The sequence below is a fragment of the Oryza glaberrima genome, chromosome 4, assembly GCF_000147395.1.
Source record: "Oryza glaberrima chromosome 4, OglaRS2, whole genome shotgun sequence".
NCBI lineage: Eukaryota > Viridiplantae > Streptophyta > Magnoliopsida > Poales > Poaceae > Oryza > Oryza glaberrima.
The window spans coordinates 22,009,090-22,033,778 of record NC_068329.1 but is presented as its reverse complement, the minus strand read 5'-3'; the positions used below and the strand labels follow the sequence as shown (position 1 = coordinate 22,033,778).

At 42.5% G+C, this 24,689-nt stretch overlaps 2 protein-coding genes across 2 annotated transcripts; one reads left to right on the top strand and one right to left on the bottom strand.

Moving 5' to 3' along the window:
• Nucleotides 1–2,481: 2,481 nt before the first annotated feature.
• LOC127770580 (protein NUCLEAR FUSION DEFECTIVE 4-like) lies at nt 2,482–7,931 on the bottom strand. The gene is made up of 3 exons (XM_052296350.1): nt 7,211–7,931; nt 3,717–4,627; nt 2,482–3,340 (listed from the first exon to the last, which is right to left on the bottom strand). Exons 1-3 carry the CDS (start codon nt 7,562–7,564, stop codon nt 2,857–2,859), a joined length of 1,749 nt encoding a protein of 582 aa, XP_052152310.1. The 5' UTR covers nt 7,565–7,931; the 3' UTR covers nt 2,482–2,856.
• A 13,505-nt stretch (nt 7,932–21,436) lies between these two features.
• On the top strand, nt 21,437–23,652 carry LOC127769633 (40S ribosomal protein S11-like). Its single transcript, XM_052295234.1, has 6 exons — nt 21,437–21,549; nt 21,945–21,985; nt 22,073–22,173; nt 22,815–22,959; nt 23,048–23,137; nt 23,329–23,652. The coding sequence occupies exons 1-6, from the start codon at nt 21,538–21,540 to the stop codon at nt 23,420–23,422; spliced, it is 483 nt and encodes a 160-aa protein (XP_052151194.1). The 5' UTR covers nt 21,437–21,537; the 3' UTR covers nt 23,423–23,652.
• The last annotated feature ends 1,037 nt before the right edge of the window (nt 23,653–24,689 follow it).

Sequence of the window (24,689 nt, the reverse complement as noted above, 5' to 3'; positions counted from 1 at the left end):
GTTCCCTCAATAAGTTGGGATAGTTAATGATCAACATAGACAAGCAATAATGTTGGGAGATACAGCTACTCACGGTGTTAGCATGGAGTGGAATATACCCTTTATTCAAAAATAAATCAACTCTTTGATGTTCAAATTTTATCTTAAAATAAATTAACTTCTACATTTTTATCTACACTTGATTTACAAATCGAAATTTTTTTATTTCTTTAATGTCGCCTACCTACCTACTACCAATAGTACTACTCTATCTATCCCAATTTAATAGTTACTACTCACTCTGTCTTAAAATAACTTAACCTATAAAGAATATGTTGTGATATATTCTAGTACAACAAATCTGAATAAATGCATGTCTAAATTCATCGTACTATCATATATTACATCCTATCCTAGCTTGAATTATACTGGGATAGAAGGGACAAGTAAGGAGCGCAGAGACTAAAGACAATAAAAACCTCCTTCATCCGTATGAAATTAATCATCATCGGTCAAACTATTGTGACGCTTCATGCCCCGTGGATTGCATCATGTTTAAAATATTGCATGGAGTGGCACCAATAAAAATTAATCATCGTTGGTTACATGTAGCATATTTAATGATACATATTTACTCTTTACAAATAAACAAAGAGACACTTATTATAAGATGATCATTTTGGGAACACCTCAGAAACCTCAAATGATGATCAAATTGTGAGAAAGGGGGTAGTTCACTGCTATTAACGAGGAATATTTTGATTATTGTCCTCTCCTTTAATTTTACCTTTTGACAGAGGGATTACATGAAAAACACAGTGGTGGTCTTTTCTTCTCAAGATGCAGATTTTTCATCATATTACGTTAGCACGTTTTTCAATATGGTATGCTTTATGCAAAAACTTTCTATACAGAAGTTGATTTAAAATATCAAATAAATCAAATTTTTAGTTTGTAATAATTAGAAATCAATTAATGTATGTGTTAATGATTTTCTTATTTTACTTGCCCTGACTACATATTCATCTTCTCTCCGATAAATTCATGTTTACTCCGTTAAAAAAAAAGATGGAGATGCTACTTCTCCTAGTACAATACAGTAGTAAAAAATCAGCTCTTGTCCAGAACGGAGGGAGTAGGGCGGGACCCAATTGCATTGACCGTAGGCCGTTACCACCGTTTTTTTTTCTTTTTTGCGTTCCACAAGTCTCCCTGAGGGGCCAATGATTTGCGTGCAAGATTAAATCTTGGGAATTGGAAGAAACTGGCCTCAGGGTCCAGGTGCCACCGGCCAGCGTTGACGGTTCCCGCGTCCTACGGAAGAAATTGAATTCTGATCCCGTCTCTGTCGGTAGGTCCCAACGCTTCACAACATGGCACCCGGGGCCCACCTGTAACAGCGTCAACGTCGCCGGGCGCCGCGGCGCCGGTGGTTTTGCCCGGGAGGGGGGATGCGGGGCGCCCACCGGAGCGCTGCAACCACCGCAAAACGGCCCACGGTTCTGGAAGATGCAGCCAATTTCAGGTGCGATTTGGTTCCGTGGCCACTCGGATCCAACCAACTGGACGCCCATCGCAACGTCCAGTCGAGCGAGCCTGAACCCTGCACGGAGTGCACGCCTGCACGGTGGTTCCTGCTTAAGATAAATTGCGTTGGATCTGGTCTCCCTCCCAACACTGTCATCAACATGGCAATCAAGTCATCCACGAGGAGGACGGAGCAAAGTACGCCAACTTGCAAGTTGCAAATCAGCTCATCACGGTGGCACCACTTGAGTGCTTTGGCTGTTACTTGCGCATTTCAGTGGATGAAAATTCTGCTGGAGATCGGTTTCACAAAAAAATTCTGCTGTAGATAGTCCCTTGTCTTTTTTTTTTTTTTGACTGACGGAGTAGGAAGTTGGATTTCATGTACCCTCATGTTCAGGTTATTTGATATGGCCTTTGATATGGCCCAGTTTGCGGCCTTACCACTTACTACATGTGCCCTTACGATAATATCATAACTTAGGTGCTCTTTTTTCCTAATTCAGACACAGACTCAGAGAGACCCATATTCCAGGCAGAAAATCGAAGAAATCATATGCTCCATCCGTCCCCTTATATAATATAAGGGATTTTGACATTTTGCTGACACTGTTTGACCACTCGTCTTATTTAAAAAATTTGTGCAAATATAAAAAACGAAAAGTTGTGCTTAAAGTACTTTAGGTAATAAAGTAAGCCATAAATAAAATAAATAATAATTCTATTTTTTTTGAATAAGATGAATGGTCAAACAGTGCAAGCAAAATGTCAAAATCCCTTATATTAAGGGACGGAAGTGTCGCTCCATGTTATGCTCATCACGTTGTGTTAGTTTACATTCATAGGTATTTGTAAGAACTTTGATGTATCGTTTTTAGGAGTAATTGCAAGTTGGGAGTTGGCTTGGGACACATCTACTGAAATTCAGATGTTCAGACCATAGAAAACAAGACACATAAACATAAACAGTTTCCATGGGAAAAAAAAAAAGAAGACACATAACCAGGCTCATTGCAGTCATGGTATTAACAGCGTCAGTGGGATGAAGAAGATATTGTACAACATTCTCAAACTTGATGTACAAGCACAAGAACTGCCCCACCATGTATACGCGCCCCCAAGTTTCATCCCTTCGACAGCCGGCTGTATGCTGGTAACTGCTAGTCTGCTACTGATCACAAGCTTTACAGAACAGGTACAGATGAAATCAAAATAACTCTCCGATCCAACAGGGACGAACCAAGCAACAGTAGGACAATACAGCACTGGGATATGAAGTGATAAGAAAGCCAACTATACACACCGAGCTGATAATTCTCTCCAAAATAGTCTGTGTTCATGCGCGTGCCATCAGTGGAGTTGTTGACTCCGAGGATGTCTGAACGATCCGCTTGCATAGAGCATCTGATAAACTGGCTTTATCCTCGCTATGAAAACCACACTCACTAGGGTTCCACAGCAACAAACGATGGCACAAACGTAGAAGGTAAGCCTGAAACAGTCAGGCCCAAGGCAGGTTGAAGGTTCCAACACGCCTGGCTGCTGCTTCGCCGCTTCCTTGTCATAGATATAACCAGCGAGAAGAGCTGAGAAGAAGAATGCACCTAGGGGATTCACTAACAACATGAAGTTGTACATCAACCCAAAGTCCTTCAACCCAAAAAGTTCTGAGACTGTCGGGATCATGACAGCAAATTGGACACCGTAACATATGCCCAGAAATGTTGTTGACACATAAATCAAGCTATGAAGGCCAGTTGCGAAAAGGAGGAAGGTTATCACCATGATTATTTGTGTGCACATCATCCAGAAAGGGCGAGGAAGCATTCTTGACCTGCAATCAGGTTTTACTCGAATCATTTTACAGAAGCAGCAACTAATAGTTATCAAGCATGTAGCTTAACAACAAGAGTAAAGAAAAAATCATAGGATTGTGGATGACTAGGAATATGCAAAGTGATTGCCAGTCTGCAGGAGATAAATATCAGCGGCCAGCTCATCTGAGTAGTCTGCCAGGATTTCACAGGAAGTGCTGAGGTGATAGTGGCTTTTGGCCTCATATGGTCATATGGAGTAATATCAGTACATCACAGTAGGCAAGAACAGAAAATGTTATGTCTTTGGCTTATGTTAGTTGCTATATATGTCAGCTATGCAATGATAGAAATTGAATGAATAAAGTAATTGCAAAGTGGTTAAAGGGAGCTGACCTTACGAAATATTCAGAGACAGACCCACCAAGGATACGGCCAACAAAGTTGCAGAAGCCGAAGAGGCACAACAAGATAGTAGTATCATCAGCACCAACAGCCATCCCAACCTGAGCTAGGTTGTTCAGAACAGTGACACCAGTTCCAACTCCACAAAAGTACACAATAAATAGTAGCCAAAAGTCTGCCTTAACCAATGCTTCTCGGAATGTGAAATCATCCCCCCTTCTAGGCCCTCTTTTCTTTTTCAAATTCACGGCTCCCTCACCCTCGGCCAAAAGAAGATCCACATCAGTAGCCTCATCAGAATCGTTGGCTCCAGTGACAAATGTTGAAGTGCCACCAAGAAGTGGTTCTGAATTCTCTTGATCCGGACCAGACAAACTATCAGTCGAATAAGACAGTGCAAGGGTGCTAGTCTTTTCCCTTTTTGGTTTGTTTGGATAAATAGTCATTTTTATTGGTATTGCCAGTGGAGCAAGGAGCAAAAGTATCATTATACCAAACAAAAGGTAGGTAATAGCGTCACCTAGTTTTAAAGTATCACCGAGAATTGTAGCTACCATAAGATATACACCGAGAACCACACTAGAGATCTGTGTGAACATGAAATGACTGTGCTCTGCTGCGTTGTCCTCATCCAGTGATGGAGTGCAAGGCCTAACAAAATACATCACCAGAACACATGCGGTGGGGATCCCCAAAGCAAGCAACAGCAAAAGGTTTGTGGGAGAGTTCTGAAGCATTCCATTAAATGTTTCTGTGTAGACAGCAGCACTCACAGCAACATAGCCCTTGATCAGACCAGCAACAGTTCCCCGGCTGAGAGGAAAGTTCCTCATATTGGTCACAAGTGCAGCGGTGCCCAACCATGCGCTGCTGTTTGTGCCAATACATAAGGCTATGCACAACTGCAAGAGGCATCCAACAAAATATGCTAAATATAAAAAGACTCGCTTGAAAGTATGAGCTACAACATGAGCAAGAAATATCAGATATGGACAACTCATCAGGCATTTGAGACAGAATTTTACCAAGATGCGGTTCCATGATTTAGGAAGCTAGTCAGCATTTAACACTAGTCAGCATTTTCGTACTTGCCAACATTAGTCAGCATTTTCGTACTTGCCAACATTACAGATATAAAAGTTCTATGCACGTAACACTAGTCAGCATTTTCGTACTTGCCAACATTACAGATAAAATATTTATGGTAAACAACCAATTGCCTTCTAAGCGTGTGCATAATTTATTTTCTTTATCAGATCTCTCCATAAGGATAGCATGCACGTGTACTGCTCGCCTGATTTACATTTACTAGTACATAAAAAGGGAAAAGAGACATGATGATCGATTTTTTTGGATCTTTGGAGATTCAGAACATTTACAATTACAGGAAATTCTTGCAACATTCAAAGAAAATAAGTGCCTTAATAGTGGCTTCTTTGTGAGACAATTCTACTTTGTTGGAAAAACTATGCGGTTAATGGAGTATCTTGATTCATGAATTGAGTATGTTGAACATATCAGGACGATCATGAAACCAAAAAGGGACTAATTTTGTCCAAGAAGTTCATTCAGCGGCTGAGATTTTGAAGATGAAGACACTGATTGTAAAGTGACTGGTGTTTCTATGGAAATTCTAGTGAGCTCTGAACTTAAAAAAAGTATCAAATGTCGACTAGGAATTCCATATCATTTTGGCAAAAAATTATTTACAGTGATTAAAAAGTTACAGTGTAATACCAATATCTTGTTGGATTGATTAAATCTTGGCTCAAAACAACAAACATTTTTTCCCTAAAACAATACGATACGAATGCAAAAAAGCAATACAGTAGGTCTAATGTATGTCTCTAAATTGTGAAAACATTAATATATACAGAATGGGCTGGCATTTTAGAGTTTAGACATTCAGGGTCACAAAAAAGCAACACACAAGCAAATATAATAATAATAAACAGCTACACAACACAAGACCAGAACATGTTTACCAGTAAGTGTATAAAGCTAAGGATGCATGAACTTCACTGTTTTTCTTTGGCTTGCTTTTACATTGTCAATGTATTTTGTAATGGAAAAAGTCCCAACAAAAATTGTGTTCATACCAACTTCAGCAATAACCTTCCAGTGGTCACAAACACCAATGAATGACATCCCCAGGCGTTGCAGGTCAGATGGCTATTCAAAGTTGAAAATCACCAAAAGTTGAGCAACCATCACATTCAGGAATCTCAATCATGTTGTATTGGGTATTTGGGTGTCAGCCAATGCTTCAATCAAGTAATACGAACTTAGACCATGTAAAATAAAGAGACCCCTAATGTAATCTCCTACAAATCTGACTCATCAAGATTCAAGAATAACCTCACGTACAACCTATATGATCTCTAACAGTTTGTCTCTATCATAAATGCCATTATAATTCCCCTTCTTTTAATCGCATACTCACCTCAGAACTCTCAGTCTTGTGTGTCGGTGTCCTCTCTCATATCGTCTCTTGTATAAGAGATGACACGTTCTCTCACTTCACCCCCTTTCTCTGCCACCTACTTTTTTTTTAATATATATAACATGGCAATCATAAGAGACAACCTAGATACCACTACTAAGCATGCCTTACTACTTATATTTTGACCTCCTCATTTATGGCATAATCTTTATATATGTGGCACACACAGATAATATAGTTTTCTGTTGCTGCTGCAACAGAAAACTCATGTAAAACTGAACAGTAAATGTCTTTACATGTGATATTTTTATGCAATTTACTAAAACCAGAATTTTGAACTGATTAAAGTCAGCCTTACTGCTTCTTGAAAATAACTTTAGGGCATTAACTTGCCAAAATCTGTCACCAACACTTAAAACTATATAAGAAGTTGTAGGGATGCGAATACACCAGGTCACCAGCTCGAGTTGGCAGATTTGCGAAATTAAAGTTCTAGGTTTGCTGTGGCTCTCAGTACCGGAACCAATTGTGCCCCATTTGCAAGCATGATTGTTTAAATAGTCAACAATTATTCACCTAAAGAATGGACCAAAGTCTGACATGTTCTACCGAATGGCAGGAAGTAAAGAACTACATATGCCACATTTGGTTTCACGCTTATTCTAGGAAAATATCTACCGGCGTTGTTGTCAATCATACAGTTAAAAAACTCGCACATCTTTCAACATTCTACAAATGCCGCTAGTCGATCATCACCTTCGACATTCGTTCAATCAACCAAGCCATATCCAGAAATTACGCTCCAAAAGGACAATAATCGCTTTTTTTTTAAAAAAAAAGATAAAATTGGGAATTTGAGAGCTACTTCGTATGTGCTAAAATTTTAGGTCCCTCAATAAAAAACTGTTCATCATCATCCCTCAATCTCCTCCCCGATGAGGAGCTCAAATCAGGCAAAAACAGCAAGAAATCCCCACGCAAACAAGCAAAAGCCAAGACGAGCACACAATCACTGAAAGGGCGAGGGCGGGAGGCTACGTACCACCCAGTACGGCATGACGAGGGTCTTGGTGACGGCGAGCCAGAGCGTGCCGAACCCGAGCAGGGCGCAGGCGGAGCCGATGAGGAGGATGAGCCACGGCGGGAGGCGGTTGGCGAGCACCCCGGGGACGAGCCCCACGTTCTCGCCGACGTCGTTGGCGACGCCGAGCATGGTGAGCGCCTTCTGGTTGTACCCTAGAGCCTCCTTGATGGCGTGCGAGTAGAGCGGGAACACGTACGCGCTCCCCGCCGCCACCTGCACCCACACCGCCGCCGCCAGCCCCACCCACGGCGGCCGGCTCCCCGCCTTCACCTTCCCCACCCCTCCCCCTCCCCCTCCCCCTCCTCCGGCCATCCCTCCACGCCCCCCTCTCCTCCGCCCGCCTAGCTAGCTCACCGCCGCTTGCGCCACCGTATATATCGTGCGGCGCCTCCCCGTCGGCGGCGGTGGCGCGACGAGGAGAATGGGAGGAAGCTGCTGCCGACGTGGCCGGTGGTTCACTGCCTTTAGGATTTTTTTTTCTTTTTCTTTTTGGTAGGAGAGGGAGAGCTCACTTGGGGAGCAGAAATGATGGCTGCTTCGGTTGCTGTGGCCTGTGGCCTCTATATTGGCAGACTAGCCGGCGCCACTCAAAAATTTGTTCTCTTTTTGAGGAGGAGAATTTGGATGGATCGTGGATGAGTTCAGTCGAGGAATCCCGTTTTGTTCTTCTTTCTACTTGCTCCTGAAAGAGATGCGCATGGCTATGTTCCTGCCATCGTTACACCCATCGAAATAGAATTTCGTGCTGTGTTCGGCTAAATGTGATGGGAACTAGATTACGTACGCATAAACAACGTGATTTATTAGCACACATTTAATTAAATAAAAGATGACCGTGCGTAACGGGTAAAAGCTATTTAAATCGTTTTATTGTTAGATTTTTTTCCTAAAAAATATATGGGATTTTTATTTTGATAGTATTGATATCTAATTCGGAATCCTTATTGGGATGATGGTCACATCCTGTACTTTGCTTTCTTATGACCTGGTGAAAATTCTAAAGCAATTAGAAATCCGTCTTCTCATTCTAAGTTAGCATGCGAAATTTTTAAAAGGAATTTTTATACGACTCCTTTGTATTTTTAAAAACGAACGAACTTAAAAGCTGACTTAAATACGGACAACGTACCATAATATCATAATATCAGTGGAAACATCTTCAAATTTTATAATAAAAGGTAGAGATAATTCCTATAGAACTTTTTTTTTTGGCAAAATACACTGTACATGAAAAACGAGAAAGTAATGATTGAGAAAGTTGAGAGAATAACGAAACCCAGTCATCAGCTCAAAGAAAGAGTGAATAATATGGTCACGCTAATGATATAAGTACCTGTGTACAGAGTACAGTATTCACTTACTACTCGTTGCTCGTTTATATGTCTGTTTTTAATTTCCACTGACAATGGAGTTTAAGAATTTATTTTCATGGTTGCTATGGAAAATTTAATGAATTGACTCTTGTCGGTTCTACGTACATGGCTGCTTATATTTTGCTTTGGAATGAAGGCCTGAAGGGAGTAAAAAACAAAAAGTAAATTGCATTGAATCATGGGTATCGTCGTTTAAGGTGTACAAAATCTCAGAGATTATGGATCCTGATACATAACTCCAAATATTATAGAAGCGGTGTTCCATAAAACCACAAGCCAAACAAACGATACCTAAATCTGACATGTAGATTCCGTGAGTTCTTTCATCCACCATACTCTGTGAGCATATATGTAATAGTTTCATCCCATATGTGAGAGCATCTAAGAGTTTCATACCACATGTCAGATTTGAGTAGACTTTATCAATTGTGTGGTATTGTACAAAATAGTATCATAATATTTGGGATTATATGCTACATGTAAGAATCTCTCTGATTTTATACATCTTGGGGTTGTACTCAGGGTCTTATGCAATTTACTAAAAGAACATATCCAATTATCCATCTGTAAGCTGGCATTTTTATCAGGAAGTTTGTATTGAGATGTACCTATGACCTCCGGTCCACTGCAAATTTCAAAATAATTATACATTATTGAATTGCTGCTTACTCTCCTTTATTGTTTTAGTGCTGAGATATAAACGTCACCATATTCGTGGCAATTTCATCAGGATTTTATGAGATCCAAAACATCACAATCAACCACATGACTATTTCATCTCTGCAATATTGCACATGCAACATAGTACACCGACAAATCTCATCATTGTTAAATACTACTACCTCTGTTTTAAAATAAGTGCAGCCATGAGTATCCATGTCCAACATTGACCGTCCGTCTTATTTTAAAAAGTGTATGAAAAAATTTTAAAAAATTAGTCATACATAAATTACTATTATGTTTTATCATCTAATAATAATAAAAATATTAGTCATAAAATAATTTCAAATAAAACAAACGATCAAACGTTAAACATGAACAATGCAAAACTGCATTTATTTTGGGACAGAAAGAATAGTTGGGATATTGGATAATAATTGCAGACAGACATAAACGGAGAGCCTGCAATTACTCCATTTTATTACTCCCTCCATTTTAAAAGTATATTTGATTTTATCCGCGGTAGAGTTTTTATCCTTTGCTTTTTTTTTCTAGATACGTTATATATAGTTGAACATATACAGTCATACTCCATGCTATTACTCTCTCCATTTTCAAAAGGTATGATATTGATTTTTTTTACGTGGCGTTTAGCAAATTCTACTATTTAAAACTTAGTGTACACATGAAAATAATATAAGATAAGCCATGCATAAAGTAGCTTACTCCCTCCATCCCAGAATATAAGAAGTTTTAGAGTTGGACACGGTTATTAAGAAAGTATATAGAAGTGAGTGGTGGAGGGTTGTAATTGGATGGGTAGTGGCGGTAGGTACGAAAAGTGAATGGTGGAGGATTGTGATTGGTTGGCAAGAGAATGTTGGTGTAGAAGTTGTTATATTTTGGGACAAATCCTAAGAGCTAAAACTTATTATATTTTGTGACGGAGGGAGTAGATAATAAAACAAGTCACAATAGTTATTATATTATTTTTTAAAAAAAATAAGACTAACGGTGAAATGTATTTGTGTAAGTGACATTATATGTTTTTCCAAAAAAAATAGCATTATATAATATTTAACAACGGAGTTTAGTATCTAAACTCACTATATATATCATGACAATGGTTATGGTTATGGTTTTCATTTTAACTACGTACGTCAAGCGCCGTGGAAAAGATCAAAATTCTCTTTACAGAATATGCTTTCCTTAAACACGAAAGGAAGATCAGAATTTTCATAAACAATATGATGCCGCGTGCTCCTCTGTGATAATTGATAAGGACATTTATCCATTAGTTAATCGTCTAGTACATCTATGTGCTCCACATGGAGGAATAATTATATTAACAGTGTTTCATTAGAACACTCTATTATTACCATGGTACAGGGGTACAACTCATGTGTTGTTACATACTCCCTTCATTCCAAATTGATCTATATATTTTATAGGCTCAAAAAAAGCTAATAACTCTCTCATACTATATTTACTCTAGCAACAAACTCAATGCATGCACCATCCCCATTATTTCCTAGCCAATAGCAAATCAAGATATTGCATGTGGGTTATAAATACTTGTGTGCATGGATGCATGCATCAATTTCCATTTACTCTAATGCACAAATAACGAATAGATTTAATGAATGAATACAAATATATAGATTATTTAGGAATAAAAAAAACTATATGTAGATTAATTTGGAATGGAGGGAGTACCTCTTAATGTAAAAACTGTTTTAGGGTTTGACTATAATAAAAGAGATGTTAACAATACAGGTAAACGGACTCGATAAGACACTGACACTCGCATGGCCTTATAATCATCAATCATCGTCGCAGATATTATATAGTACTCCATCGCGCATCTTAATTATCCGCCGTTAATTAAGGTACAATAATTTATGGTCCACATGATAAGGAACCACAGTTTTTTTTTAAGACAGGAACCACAGTTATGTATATTGGCCATACATATCTAGATGTGATATTTTCCAAAAGAAAAAAAAATAGCTACTTACTCCGGTTTTATAATTCTTTACGTCTTGAATAAAGTGAGGGCAAACTTTTTCTGACTATCAATAACTTCAAAATAATTTTATTTAAAAGAATTAGAACAACATCGAACAACATATATAGATCTATATATGTCTTTTAAGTTACTAAAATAAAAGTAAACAAGTATTTATTTATTATATATATTATAATAAAAAATAAAATCAAAAATATATTTTGAAGTCCGTGTTATTTTCTAAAATGTTATTATAGAACTGGGAAAGTATAGGGTAGAGATCGGGAACCAGATTGACTGCTGATTATGAAGTAGTGAAAAGTTCAGCGCACCTGCTATCCATTTCGAGCACTGAGTATAAGATTGTCATTTATGAGTGCGATTACTGATTATGGTTGCTTTGATAGACCTGACCATTATCTCCCCTCTGCGTTTCGTAATTTTAAGGTTTCAACGTGGGACAAAATTCAATTGCAAGGCAGTTTTTGAATGGTTTTTGATGATTCAAATTTAAATCAGTAAATTCAAGCAAAATTTAGTCCAAACCTATCGAAAATATTGTTCTGCTGAGATCCCGCGGTCTATAAAAAAGTAAATCCCAGCTAAACATGTAGAGGATTGAAATCAAATACATTTGTTACTGTAACTGCACATAATCTTGACCATTTGTTTTCGAATCCAACAGCTCTAGAGGATCGCTATAGTATGAACATACTATTGTACAGTGCATTTCTGCTACAGTATTTTTGTTATGATACCGCTTCATATGCTGGCCTTCCATTCTAGATCATGTTATGATGCACATATAAACTGTTTAAGTTACAGTTACTGCAAGGGATCCTGATCCGCGTGTAGAACAGTAGAACCAATAGACCTATCAGCTCTATGCCTGCCTTTGCTCGGACACTCCTCCGAAACTCCTTTTGTTCTTCTCTCTTTAAAGTAGTATCAGCGCCAGAAACATAAACATGTGTGATGTGTTCTGTTCCGTCGCAAAAAAGTGAAGCTCCAAAGCCTGGGGAGCCGATGACTGACGTCACGTCGTCGTTGGCCGTCTCTCCCACGGAAAAACACACAGAATCGCTGTCGCGTCGATTGCTTTCCGGCTGGCCCTCGCAGCTCGCAGCTCGCAGCTGGCAGCTGGCAAGGAAGAGGGCAAGATGCAGCAGATTAACCGGCCTTTTGCTCCGTTTATGGGCTAAGATACTATGCGCATGACTAACTAATCAATTACAGTAGTTGCAAGTACGCAGTTGGCGACATCCTTTGCAGTTGTTGGCTACTACTCCAGTTATACTCAGCGTGTTGGCTTGTTGCAGATCTCGGCCTCTAGCGCGGCGATCATCGTCTCCTTCCGTGGCCGCATACGCTGAATCGATCTGTCAATCAATCAGCCGGCGTTTGGAGGGCTCAAAAGCCGCTCTTTTTTCAGATTTGATCAGCCAAAATCGTCGTCGTCCCAGCTGATCATCCGAGCAACCGATCGGCCCGAACGATGTCCCGATCGCACACGGCACACGCGCGTGTATATGTGGTTTGAGAAGGTTGGCCGGTCAGAGGCAGAGGAATTAATAGACGCCAACTTGCATGTATGGCCAATGATTTGGGGAAGGATATTATCGTCTAAATACTACTTCATCCATCTCATAATATAAACGATTTTGAAGGGATATGACACATTCTGAAACTATGTGTGTGTGTATATATATATATATATATATATATATATATATATATATATATATATAGACAGAAGTAGTATAGTGTACTAGTCTAATCGATGATCATGGCGACCGGGCCACGTACGAGATGCTATCCGAATTTCCGATCGATCAGGCTGGCACATCCGCACATGACAGCGGATGGGGAGCGAGCGGCAGTTGGGCTGGCGCGCGGCGCCGGTCGACGTGTGGCCGGCAAACGCTGGGAATGTGCTACTGCTGGGTACACGCATGCCGGGGTGTAAGTGGCTAACCCGTGAAACCCACTTATATACTAAAATAAACCATAAATCCGCTTATGCTGATCTATAAGTGGGTTCGCGGCTGATCCACTTACACTCTTACGCATGCGAAGGATATTTGCTGATGCGGAGCACACGGATCGATCGCAATCTCTCCTAGTGTGTCGGAGTGTCCCCAGCGTAAGCCCAAAAATTCATACAGAAATTATATTTTCATAGACCTATAATCGGATTTGTGGTGTGAATATATTTTTCTCTCCAGCTAAATATTTGACATCCCAATCATAAAAGAAAGGTCCACCCCCAACCAACAAAATCGTTGGCTCCCATCGGTTGGCCGCTAAAGAAAAAGTCAAATTTTGAATTTTCAAGCTTAATTTTGGGATTGATTTTGAGATATTTTTAACGTTGTCGGTGATATAGCCCCGGGGGTATCATGTTTAGTCGAAGGAGGCTGCCCTCCAATGCCACATGGCCCTCCCCCAAGGGGACTCAGGCCCGAGGTGGGGTGGTGGCCACTCCTTCCCAAAGACTAGTCGGAGGAGACTACCCCCAATGCCACGTGGCCCTCCCCCAAGGGGAGTCAGGCCCGAGGTGGGGTGGCAGCCACTCCTTCCCAAAGACTAGTCAGAGGAGGCCGCTCCCCAATGCCACGTGGCCCTCCCCCAAGGGGAGTCAGGCCTAAGGTGAGGTGGCGGCCACTCCCTGACTGAGACTAGAGGGATAAGGATGCCCCAGGCGCCACGTGGCCCACCCCTGAGGGGGGATCGGGCCCGAGGTCGGGCGGCGACGGCCCCTCCTGTGACTAGGGGTCGGGCTCCCCCGACCTCCTCTCTAGGTCACCACGTACGGTGGGTTAGGTGTCTGCCTACAGGTGCCTACCTACCCGCATTTATGACGACCCGAGCGGTCGCGCCACGCCGCATGTGCGGCGTGCAGTGTACTCAACCGGTCTGTGACCGGTCGAATGACCGATGGGACTGGCTAGTGCGCCTGTGCGCTGCTTGTGTGTCAGGCGGCGTGCAGCTTGACATGTCCCATCAAATAGTGATGGTGAGAGGTTCTCATCCTCTTATCCCAGCCGGAGTCGGTCCTCCCGCTCTGGTCAAAGCTAGGCTCCCGTTTCTTGGTGTAATAGGAGCCCAGAAATCTTCACCCATTAAATGGTGAATGACTTGGGCGCCCCCCGTGTCAGGCGGCGAGCAGCGTGCTCCATCCCGTCCCATCATAATGATGAGGGGCTTCACAGCCTCTTACCTCGGTCAGAGCTGGTCCAACCACTCTGAACTGACCCGGGTTCCCGTTTTCTGGTGTGAACGAGAATCCGGAAGTACTCATTCATTAAATGGCGAATGACAAGGGCACTCTGCATGATTTGATGGGCCCCGCGCAGCAACCGATGTGCAGATAGCTTCTGGGCTAAGGCATAAGACATGTAATTAATATAAAGAATATTTTCCCTTCTTCCTAGGTAGCCCTCGCAGCACATGTGATATCCCCTTAGAGTATAAAAGGAGGACCATACCTAGCGAGGAGGGGGGATGGGACTGAGGATCCCTAAGCCAAAGCTTGTCTAACCCTAGCTTGCATACCAGGGATTCAGGAACTTTCTAAGCACAGAAAAATCATACACACAGGAGTAGGGTATTACGCTTCATAGCGGCCCGAACCTGTATAAACCTCTTTTGTCTTATCGTCTTGGAGGAGCCTCCGAGATCAAGATCACACACAGTTTCGCTTACCAAATCCTCAAATCTCACCCGCTGCCCTCGGCCGAACTCTCAAAGGGGGGCCTCACAACCTCCCGCTAGAGAGGGTCACCCCTCGACAAACGTAGTTTCTTTTTCAACATTGGCTTTCAAGTTACCAAGAACATATTTATAAAAGTTTTACCTACAAATTAATTTTTATTTTCTAATAAGCCGTTGTGACTTACTAGGAAATAAGCCAAACGATGGGGACCGTTGTTTGCTCCGTCCTCTCCGTTTGCCCCTGTGGGCTGTGGGTGTCCATGCCAACACTCTCGGATGGACGGATTGGAAACGACGAGCCACACCCAACTTATGTGAGAGTAAGAAACATGGGGTTGATGATTTCAATTTTTAGGCGCCTCTATATGGAACTGCTGGCGAAAAATCAAGTAGCTAAGAAGTATCTGAAAATTTTTAGTTTTACACCTTCTGATTCTAGTTTATTTTCTATATTATATACTACAAATCTCAAGACTGAGTGAAAATATGATATGTTTGGAGAAGTCGTAGACTGTGGAAGAAACTTGTAAACTGTGGTTGGGAGTTTTTGATAGTATTAGCTTCTCCCAGAATCTTCAGCTCTCGTAAATACTTTATATTTTCACCTAAAATCTAAGAAATTATAGTTGTATAATTTAGGAAAATGAACTTGAACACCGCTAGTTTCTTCTCGATCATAACTACGTCTACAATCTTAAACTTTCTTAAACAAAACCTTGGATGATTGAGGAGTTGCAGATTCTTAAATAATTGAAACTATAAAAAGCTCTCAAAACTAATACACTGGTTGTGTTCGGAGGTAGAGGTTGAGAACTTCACCTCCCTACATGCAAAATAGAGTGATTAATTAAGCATTGACTAAAACTTAAAAATGAATTAATATGTTTTTTTAAAAAACAAGTTTTCTATATTTTTTTTAAAAGGCGTCGTTTGATAGTTTAGAAAGCGTGTGTTTGAAAATCAAGTGTGTCGAAGTTGAAAAGAAATAGAAGCAGAAAAGAACCCATCCAGTCTATTTATGGGAAGAGTTCAACACCTATTAAATAATACTTCCTTAGTCCCACGACAAGTGTACTTTTAGGGCCTGGTCACTTTGATGAAAAAAAACCTTATCAAATTTTGGCATTACCAAAATTTTGGCAACTATTCTAAAATTTTGACAAAGCAAACTAAATATAACTACTTTTTTTTTGGCAACTTTACCAAAATTTGGAATGGTTAAAAAGGCATTAAAGTGAACATGCCCTTAAAGTGGAGTATTATCTATTCTTTTAACCATCGCCTATTAAACATTCTACTATCATCTCAGCCACCCTTATTTAATAAAAACACCTAAACGATTTTCGTTGTCTGATAATTGTCTGTTATATCATTTTCGATGTATATCTGTTTATCTGTACTGGTTTGTCTCTGCTTAAATATATTTTGTGCAACTGAGGATAAAGCAGGGTATGTATGTAACATAAATCACGTGATCGATGTAACCCTTTTTTTTCTTTAACCAACACTAACTTTTAAGTTTTTCTTTTTTGGCAGAAAACTGTTGTGCACCCTTCGTGCGATATTGAGAGGAGCCGATAGTTTGCTGGGTAGAAGGGAGAGAGAGTAGGGGCATTGCTCTGGTTAACAACAACTTCTTTTTCTTTTTTTTTCTACTATTTGTTTGGAGAGAGATTCAGATTACCATCAAACCGTGCCACCCTAGGGGGCGAAACCCTAGCCGCCACCGCCGCCCCTCCTCCTCCCTCCTCCGTGCTTCGCCGCCGCCGGAGCTCGTCGCCGGCAAAGCCGGGCGACGCGTTGGGATGGCGGCAGCGGGGCCATCCTCCTTGGCTCCACCTCGCTTCGGTGCGGGCGTGGTGACGATGGCGGCGGGACGGCGAGGTCGTGGCGACGGGGACGGCGCGCAGTTGGGCACGGCGGTGGGGCGCTACGGTGTCGGTTCTCCGCGGCTCCAGCGACGGGCGACGGCGTCGCCAGATCTGGTCTCCCCGCTTGGCCGAGGTGATCGGCGACGGGCTCGGTCGTCGCCGGCGCCGCTCCGCGGACTTGGCAGGGAGGTGGCTAGCAGCGGCGATGGTGGCGGATGTGGCGGCAATGAAGTTGGCGACGACGACGCCGGCCCTCGTCAAGAACCTCGCCACCACGAGGGAGGCGCGGCGCCCTCGTCAATGTTCCAGCTGTGAACGCCGTGCCCGTGATGCCTTCCTCCATGATGCCGGCGACCCACGCTTTGCGCTGCACCTCCGATCCGCGCCACCCCGGCCGGATCTGGACGGCTGGCGTCTGGCGGCGCTAGCTAGCGACGGTGGCGGCTGACGGTGGCGGCTGGACGGTGGTGGCTGGACGGGGGTGTCCGTGGCGGTGGCGGTGGCGATGGTGATGGTGGCTGACGGTGGCAGCTAGCGACGGTGGTGGCTGTGGCAGTGGCGGTGGCGGCTGTTGACGATGGTACCTATGGCGGCGATGGTTGAAGGCCATCATCCGACTGATGGTGCGTCGTCGGCGGCGGCGGTATGTGGAGGCGGGGAAGGGGTCTGGCAGCGGGGAAGGAGGAGTCCGGGTGCGGGCGTGCCGTCGACGGCGGGAACAAATGTGGGCGGTGGCCTTGGCCAAATCGCTGAAAGGACAATGTTGTTGACCGACGACGATCCTTCTTGTGCGGATTGGTGGTGTGGGTTTGGACAGGGAATCGCGGGCGAAAGCCTTGCCGAGCCATTTGGCTGGCTGACAACGGCGACGCCGTTCGGCGTCGTTCCTTTTCTTGGAGGCGTTGTTTTAGCATACCCCTTTCCTTTCCCTACCATATTCTCCAGGTGAAAACCTTGCTTCGGTTCCGAACGAGCGGTGGCGGCGATCCACGTCGCATCCTCCTTGGGGGCACCGCTTTGGAGAAACCTCTTCGTATAAGGATATTGTCATTGGTCTATGCATTGGCTTCGAACTTCAGTCCTAGGCCTTGACGAGGCCTTCTAGCTCCACATTTTGTTTTGTTTTTCTCAGTTTGGGTCCTCTCTTCTCTTGTTTGGTGTGTTCAACTTGTCTTAAACTACACTCTCTTCTGGAGTGGATCTTTGTAATAATTGGCTGTAGTTCTTTTTAGCAAAGGCCGGGATATTATATTCCATTATTTAAAAAAACAACAACTCTTAAATTTTATAAAATGTAAACTTGGTTGCATAATGATAGGAGAAAAATAAAGCAACAGTAATAAAAAAAACATTTTCTATTAATAATTAGATCCTTTAGTCCCCATCGTTTGGCTTATTTCCTAATAAGCCAAAACGGCTTATTAGGAAATAAAAATGAATTTGTAGGTAAAACTTTTATAAATGTGTTCTTAGTGACTTAAAAGCCAATGTTGAAAAAGAAACTATGTTGAAAATATCTCAGAATCAATCTCAAAATTAAGCTTGAAAATTCAAAATTTGGCTTTTTCTTTGGCTGATTAGGCCATCCGATGGGAGCATTTATCATCTTAACTATTATAGAGCACACTCTCTAAACAATTTTGTACTTCCTTCATTTTTCAATATATGATGCTATTGATGCTATTGGCTTCTAACGTGATGTTTGACTATTTGTCATACTCCAACAAAAATACCGGTCAATGTTTAAGCTCATGCCTTAATGGCTTGTGTGATCCTTCAAACGAACGAGAACGACCTGAACAAGCTGGACCTATCTTTTGCCACCTCGCAAGGGAACCAAAAATCAAACGTACAGGGTGAAGTGCAGGCCAGGCAGGCCACTACCAAGAGCACGCACCCACAGAACCACGCCCGGCCGGGCCTCTCCGCCAGGCAGGGCGCCGCCGTCCTCCGCTATTGTGGCGCATACATGATGCTGCCGGTGAACAAACTCCCTGGGCGGCGCCGAGCGAGAAAGCTTCGCTTCTTCCGATCGATCGATGGCGATCCGGCACGCGCGCGCATGCGTGCCTACGCTGCGCTGTCTGCCTGCCTTTCCATTGCCCACACGGGGCCACGGGTGCCAGCAGCGGCAGGTCTCGGTCTCGCCCACCTGTCCCAAGTTCTCTGACTTCTCTCTCGCCTTTCTGCCCTTTTGGAAGTGCAACGCGGCAGACACACAGATTTTGACAATGACCCTTTACAAGAACTAAATTTAGTGTATGTTTTAGCTCGTGAAAAGAAAATTTTTAGATATCACATCGGATGTTTGACCAGATATTGGAACGGTTTTTCAAACACGAATAAAAAAGCTAATTTTATAACTCGCCTAGAAACCACTAGACTAATTTCATGGACTAATTAGACTTAAAAGATTCATCTCGTGATTTCCTTCTTAACTGTGCAATTAGTTTTTTCATTTATCTATATTTAATGCTTCATACATGTGTTCAAAGATTCGATGTGATGTTTTTGGGAAAAAAATTTGGGGACCTAAACGGGGCCTTACAAATAAACAGTGGCCCAAACTTATTTCAGAAATGATCCTTTTGTTCAGCGCTAAATCGTATGACGCTGAATTTAGACAGCTCAGCGCCACGTCAACTGACGTTGAATGCCGTGCCACCGCAGATAGGAGGCTGAGTCGGTGTGCTGACGTGCATTCAACGTCGTGCAATTTAGCGTTGATGTGTTTAAATTCAGCACTGTACGATTTGGCGCTGAAAAAAATCATCCTTAAAATAAGTTTTAGCTAAAAAAAAAGGCAGACACGCAGAAACACCGGTGAGATTGAGAGCCGCAAAAGCAAGATCCCATGCCCAACCTCGCTTTCTTGGAATCTCGCCGATTCCGACACCGCTCCCGCACCCGTCGTCGTCGATCCGTAGGCTCCACCGCGCACCGGTTATTGTCCGGTTGTTGGCTTGTTGCTACTGCCTCTGGCGTGCTGGAGTGTAGCTTTTTTCTTCGTGTGCGCCGAGGAATTAAATTCGTTTCCACCGGCACCGGACGCGAAAATGCGTTCTCACTTCTCAGAGCAAACCAGACTACTACGATGTCATGTCTAGACTATCCCCCTGCCACGGAGCTGGTGATGCAACGGTTCGTGATGCAAAAGATGAGACAATTCCAAGAGCAATAAAGACGCAGCTGGTGATGTTTGTCCTGGTGTTTTCATATTTTTTTCTTTTTTTAAACCTGTTTGTCCCTTGTGTAGTTGTGTTAGATGCTACAGTACGACAAAACATCCTACAGGCTTGGGCCACCACCCCACTCCGGGGACGTTACGGGGAATAAGTTCACTTATTGACCCTTAAAAGTGATCGAAATCTAATCCGTGAGCCTAAACTACAAAACCGAATATCTCGACCTCTAAACTCTTAAGACCGGTGCAATTTGACTCCCTTAACGGTTTTGCTGACGTGGTGCCTACGTAGCGGTATTGACCGGGTCTCCTTTACACGTGGCGTTTAGGTGGCGTTTAGAATTAAAAATATGTGTGGGACCGATTTGTCATTGACACGCAAAAGAAATTGTGGGACCCACGTGTCCCTTCTCTCTCTCCTTCCTCCAGTTCCTTCTCTTCCTCGCCGCTCTCTCTTTTTCTCCCGCGACGGGCGGCAAGGGTCAAAGCGGCGGCGGCATCGGTGCGCTAGCCAAGCGGTGGCAAGCAACAGCCGCCATCGGTGACCCGACCAAACCGCACCAAGCAGGATCCGCGGCGAGCAAGAGGCGGTGAGCAAGCCTGCGGCATCGCCTTTGCTGGACCGCAGGGATGTTTTCTTCTCAATTCCAAGCTTGCTCTGCTACTTCGTTGGACCCGGCGGCCATCTACACGCAGTGGTAGGCCAATAGCTGTCGTCTTGCCAGATCTTTATGTCCCATTGGTAGACAAGCATATCTGTTTTAGGAGTCGAGATATCCGGTTTTGTAATTTATGGTCACGGATTAAATTTCGATCACTTATAAGGGTCACTAAGTGAACTTATTCCGACGTTCCTGCTGTCCAGAACCGAGTCCACATCAAATATAGTAGTAGGCCGGTAAGAGTTATGGGCCAACCAGCAATGCGATGCATTTCGAACTGAAATAAGTTTACTTTAGATCTCTCATCTTTGTAGAAAATTGTATACTCGATGTTCCAGAGTAGTATAGTGCCGATTTTGGCCAACGTGACAAGTTGACTGCTGTCACCCCGACTGAGTCAGCATGGAACCCAGATCGATCCCAATTAACTCGTCACGTCAACTAAAATCAGACAATAAACTGTCATAGGATCTCGAGTACACCTGTTTTACAAGTTGAGGGATGCATTACATCTGGTAGCGGTTTAGTTTAACGACCTAATTAAAACTTGATGTCAATGAGGGACCTAGAGTGAACTTATTTATTTCCAACTCAAGTTGCGGCCCATGTTAGCATGAGGCCCTGCACCCAGATGTTTCAGGCCCATCTCGGCCCACTCTGCTTGGACGCCTCACGCCACCGTGTAATGAGTGAACGGATTTAACCAGGGGAAGGCTAGGGTTCTAAAGCCTCGGGAATTTCTTCTTCTCCGCTGCTGCTCCTCCCGCGCCGCCGCCGTCTCGCGCCAGTGCGTCTCTTCCTCGCGCGGCGATCATGGCGGAGCAGGTGAGAACCCTTCCCGAGTTGCTCGTATCAACTATCAATTGTAGCCTGTTTTTTTTTTCTCTTGCATGCGTGTTTAAGATCTCGTTTCGTTAGCGGCGTTGTGGTAGTAGGTGATCTAGTGCGTGCGGGTGCAGTCCGGTTGGTGATTTTTTTTTTCTGCGTAGCGTTGTGATTTTGGTGCATAGCTGTTGGAATGCCGCAGTCTCTAATGGCATGCTAGCGCGAAATGGCTAGGTGGATTATACAGATTGTATCAGTTGTTTAAGCTCTAGAATTTGTTACCTTCTGGTGGTAATTTTGATCGCTGTATAGATGGATTGGTAGATGGACTATTATGTTATTAGTTGCTGTAGGTTTAACAGAAATTAAACGTCTTTGCTCATTTGTTTTTGCAGACTGAGAGGGCATTCTTGAAGCAGCCTAAGGTTTTTCTCTGGTAAGAGCAAGTTCTTTATTCATAATTTTTGTGCGTCTGTTTCTTTGTATTTGTGGTACGTGGCTCATGATCTGTTCTGGAATCCAGTCCTAAGAAAACCACCAAGGGGAAGAAGCCTGGCAAGGGCGGGAATAGGTTCTGGAAGAACATTGGCCTTGGGTTCAAGACACCCAGGGAAGCCATCGAAGGTCTGATTATGTTCCTGTTAATTCTTGGCTTGTAAACAACTAAACATATCTTTTGCTTGTATGGTTTGTCCAGGTTGATATAGTTATTGTGCGTTAGATTTCAACACTGAATTCTACTGTTTCTATCTGTACACATTTCCAATTGAACAGGAGCAGCATGGTTTGCCTGCTCTCTGAATTTGTCTTCCACCCTGGTTGATGATCGCTCAGTAATATGCCAATCTCTTTTCAAATTAAGGCAATAAATCTTAGTTCCCAGTGCAGTTTTCTTGTTCTTATGTCTTAACCTGCGTGCTCTAGTTGTAGACCAATTTGCCTCTATTGTAGTTAAGAAGACAGATTTATAGTTGTTGTGCTCATTGGTAGACAAGCATGAATGATTGTTTCTTAAAACATTTGTAGTAGCTGCCCAAATGCTTTCACCTTGCCAGGCTTGAAGCTTAGCATTCACTAAAACTAAAGAGTATTGGTAATTTCCATTTATTGTGTAGTTACAACTTATGAGATCATCTTTACTCCTATTATTGTTTCCTATTGACATTTTACTAGTCCTGGAAGATATCTTTAGATGGCTGGTTCTAGAGTTCCTCTGTTAAAACTACTTAGGTTTCTGCATATCCTCAGTTTGCTACTTCTTGCAGGAACCTACATTGACAAGAAATGCCCATTCACTGGTACTGTATCAATTAGGGGTCGTATCATAGCTGGAACATGCCATAGTGCTAAGATGAACAGGACCATTATTGTTCGGAGGAATTATCTGCACTTTGTCAAGAAGTACCAGAGGCAAGTTAACCTGGTTGCTGGGTATCAGTTCTATAATGCCTCATTGGGCTGTTTGTTCATAAAATTAATTTTATTGATGCTGATGCAGGTACGAGAAGAGGCACTCCAATATTCCTGCTCACATTTCACCGTGCTTCCGTGTTAAGGAAGGAGATCACGTGATCATTGGCCAGTGCAGGTAAAGCTTGTCATGTTAATTTGAATGTTTTTGTGACGGCTCACTTTGACCTGTGAATGTTGTGTACCTCAGTGAATACAAACCTGAATGTTTGAGCATGAATTTTCTAATCTTAGCCAAGTAAAGTACAGTTATTTTGTGTGCTTCATCCCAGAAATCCACAAATTACTCAACTATCTGTTTAATATCAGGCCACTGTCAAAGACCGTGAGGTTCAATGTGCTGAAGGTCATTCCGGCAGGGTCAAAGAGTGGTGCAGGGAAGAAGGTTTTCACAGCCGCTTAAGATGTATATGAGGAGATATTCAGGGTTCTGAAAGCTTTGATCATGAGATTTTGATGCCACCTAGATGTCTTTCTCGTGTCTACCATCTTGACTAGACAAGAGTTTACCTTTCTGTACTAGGAATTTGACTTGACTTTACTTGTCAAGCTTAAAATCTTAAGAAGTTTCTGCGCCCATGTCTGTCTGTGTACTGATCGTTTTCCCATTCAATCAACATATTGTTTGTAGAATGCTTGACGATGTGAAGATCTATCAAAAAAAAAAAAAAAAAAAGCTCGTCTCCCCAATTTGGTTGAGATAATTTCAGTAATCGTGACTAGGAAGTACATGGCCTGCACGTGTGTGATTGTGAACGGCACCGGCACAACGAGCGCTATACTATGCGAGTGCCTTACGATTAGGATGTTTGTTTCGTTCTGTCACTTCAAGTTCAAACATTATACGAACACGAAGCAAAAGCTATGCTTATGCTTATCAGTCAAAATTTTAATTTTCAACCTTAAATTTGGAGTCGATTTTGAGGTTTTTTCATCAAAGTTTATTTTCCAGCCTTTACTTCTAGACTGCCAAAAACACGTATATAAAAATTTTATTCACAACTTATTTTTCGTTTGCAAATAAGCCGTTTCATTTATTCCGTGAATAAGCGAAACGATGGCTCCGTAAGCTTGGTAAGCCTGATTACCGTGCTACCAAAGCTAAGCCGTCCTACAGGCTGGTACTCTCTGAATTCAAATGACGAGAAGATTTTACTTTAAAGAATTAAAGCAGAATGCATCATGTTATAAGTACCACTAATTTATAGAGTTGAAGAAATAAACAGTTAACCAAATATCTAGCTGGAGGGGCATATGATTGCAAATTTGCAATGTTTGATTACGCATCGTATGACATAGGAGTATTACAGAGGTGATGAAAAATTACACTATCCTGGGATCAGTTCCTTAGATACTAGCCAAACGAATAATTTCTTCAAGGTACGATTTCATCTCCTCCTGAGATAGTGTCTCCCCATTGTTCATCCTCGTAAGAGCCGCCCTTGCAACATTAGCGATTTTCTCCAGTCGAGCCTCATTTCGTTCTATTTCTATAACTACCTTTTGCAACTTGCGGAGGGCATAAAATCCTGCACACTTATGACCATGAAAACAAAAGTAAAGGAATGTCAGAAGTTCACATCATCTTGCACGACCCATTGAAAGTTTTGTGCAAGCTACAAATTGCAATTGCACACGGACAAAAAGGGGTAGGACTTCGCCACTGCTCA

Excerpts from the sequence above, each read along its gene's own strand:
- LOC127769633 (XM_052295234.1), top strand. Across the intron at positions 21,986-22,072 it reads CAGCCTAAGGTTTTTCTCTG|TCCTAAGAAAACCACCAAGG; the intron begins GTAAGAGCAAGT and ends TCTGGAATCCAG. Across the intron at positions 22,174-22,814 it reads ACCCAGGGAAGCCATCGAAG|GAACCTACATTGACAAGAAA; the intron begins GTCTGATTATGT and ends TACTTCTTGCAG.
- LOC127770580 (XM_052296350.1), bottom strand. The coding sequence starts at position 7,564 with ATGGCCGGAGGAGGGGGAGGGGGAGGGGGAGGGGTGGGGAAGGTGAAG. Across the intron at positions 4,628-7,210 it reads TCGTCATGCCGTACTGGGTG|TTGTGCATAGCCTTATGTAT; the intron begins GTACGTAGCCTC and ends TGCCTCTTGCAG. Across the intron at positions 3,341-3,716 it reads GTCTCTGAATATTTCGTAAG|GTCAAGAATGCTTCCTCGCC; the intron begins GTCAGCTCCCTT and ends ACCTGATTGCAG.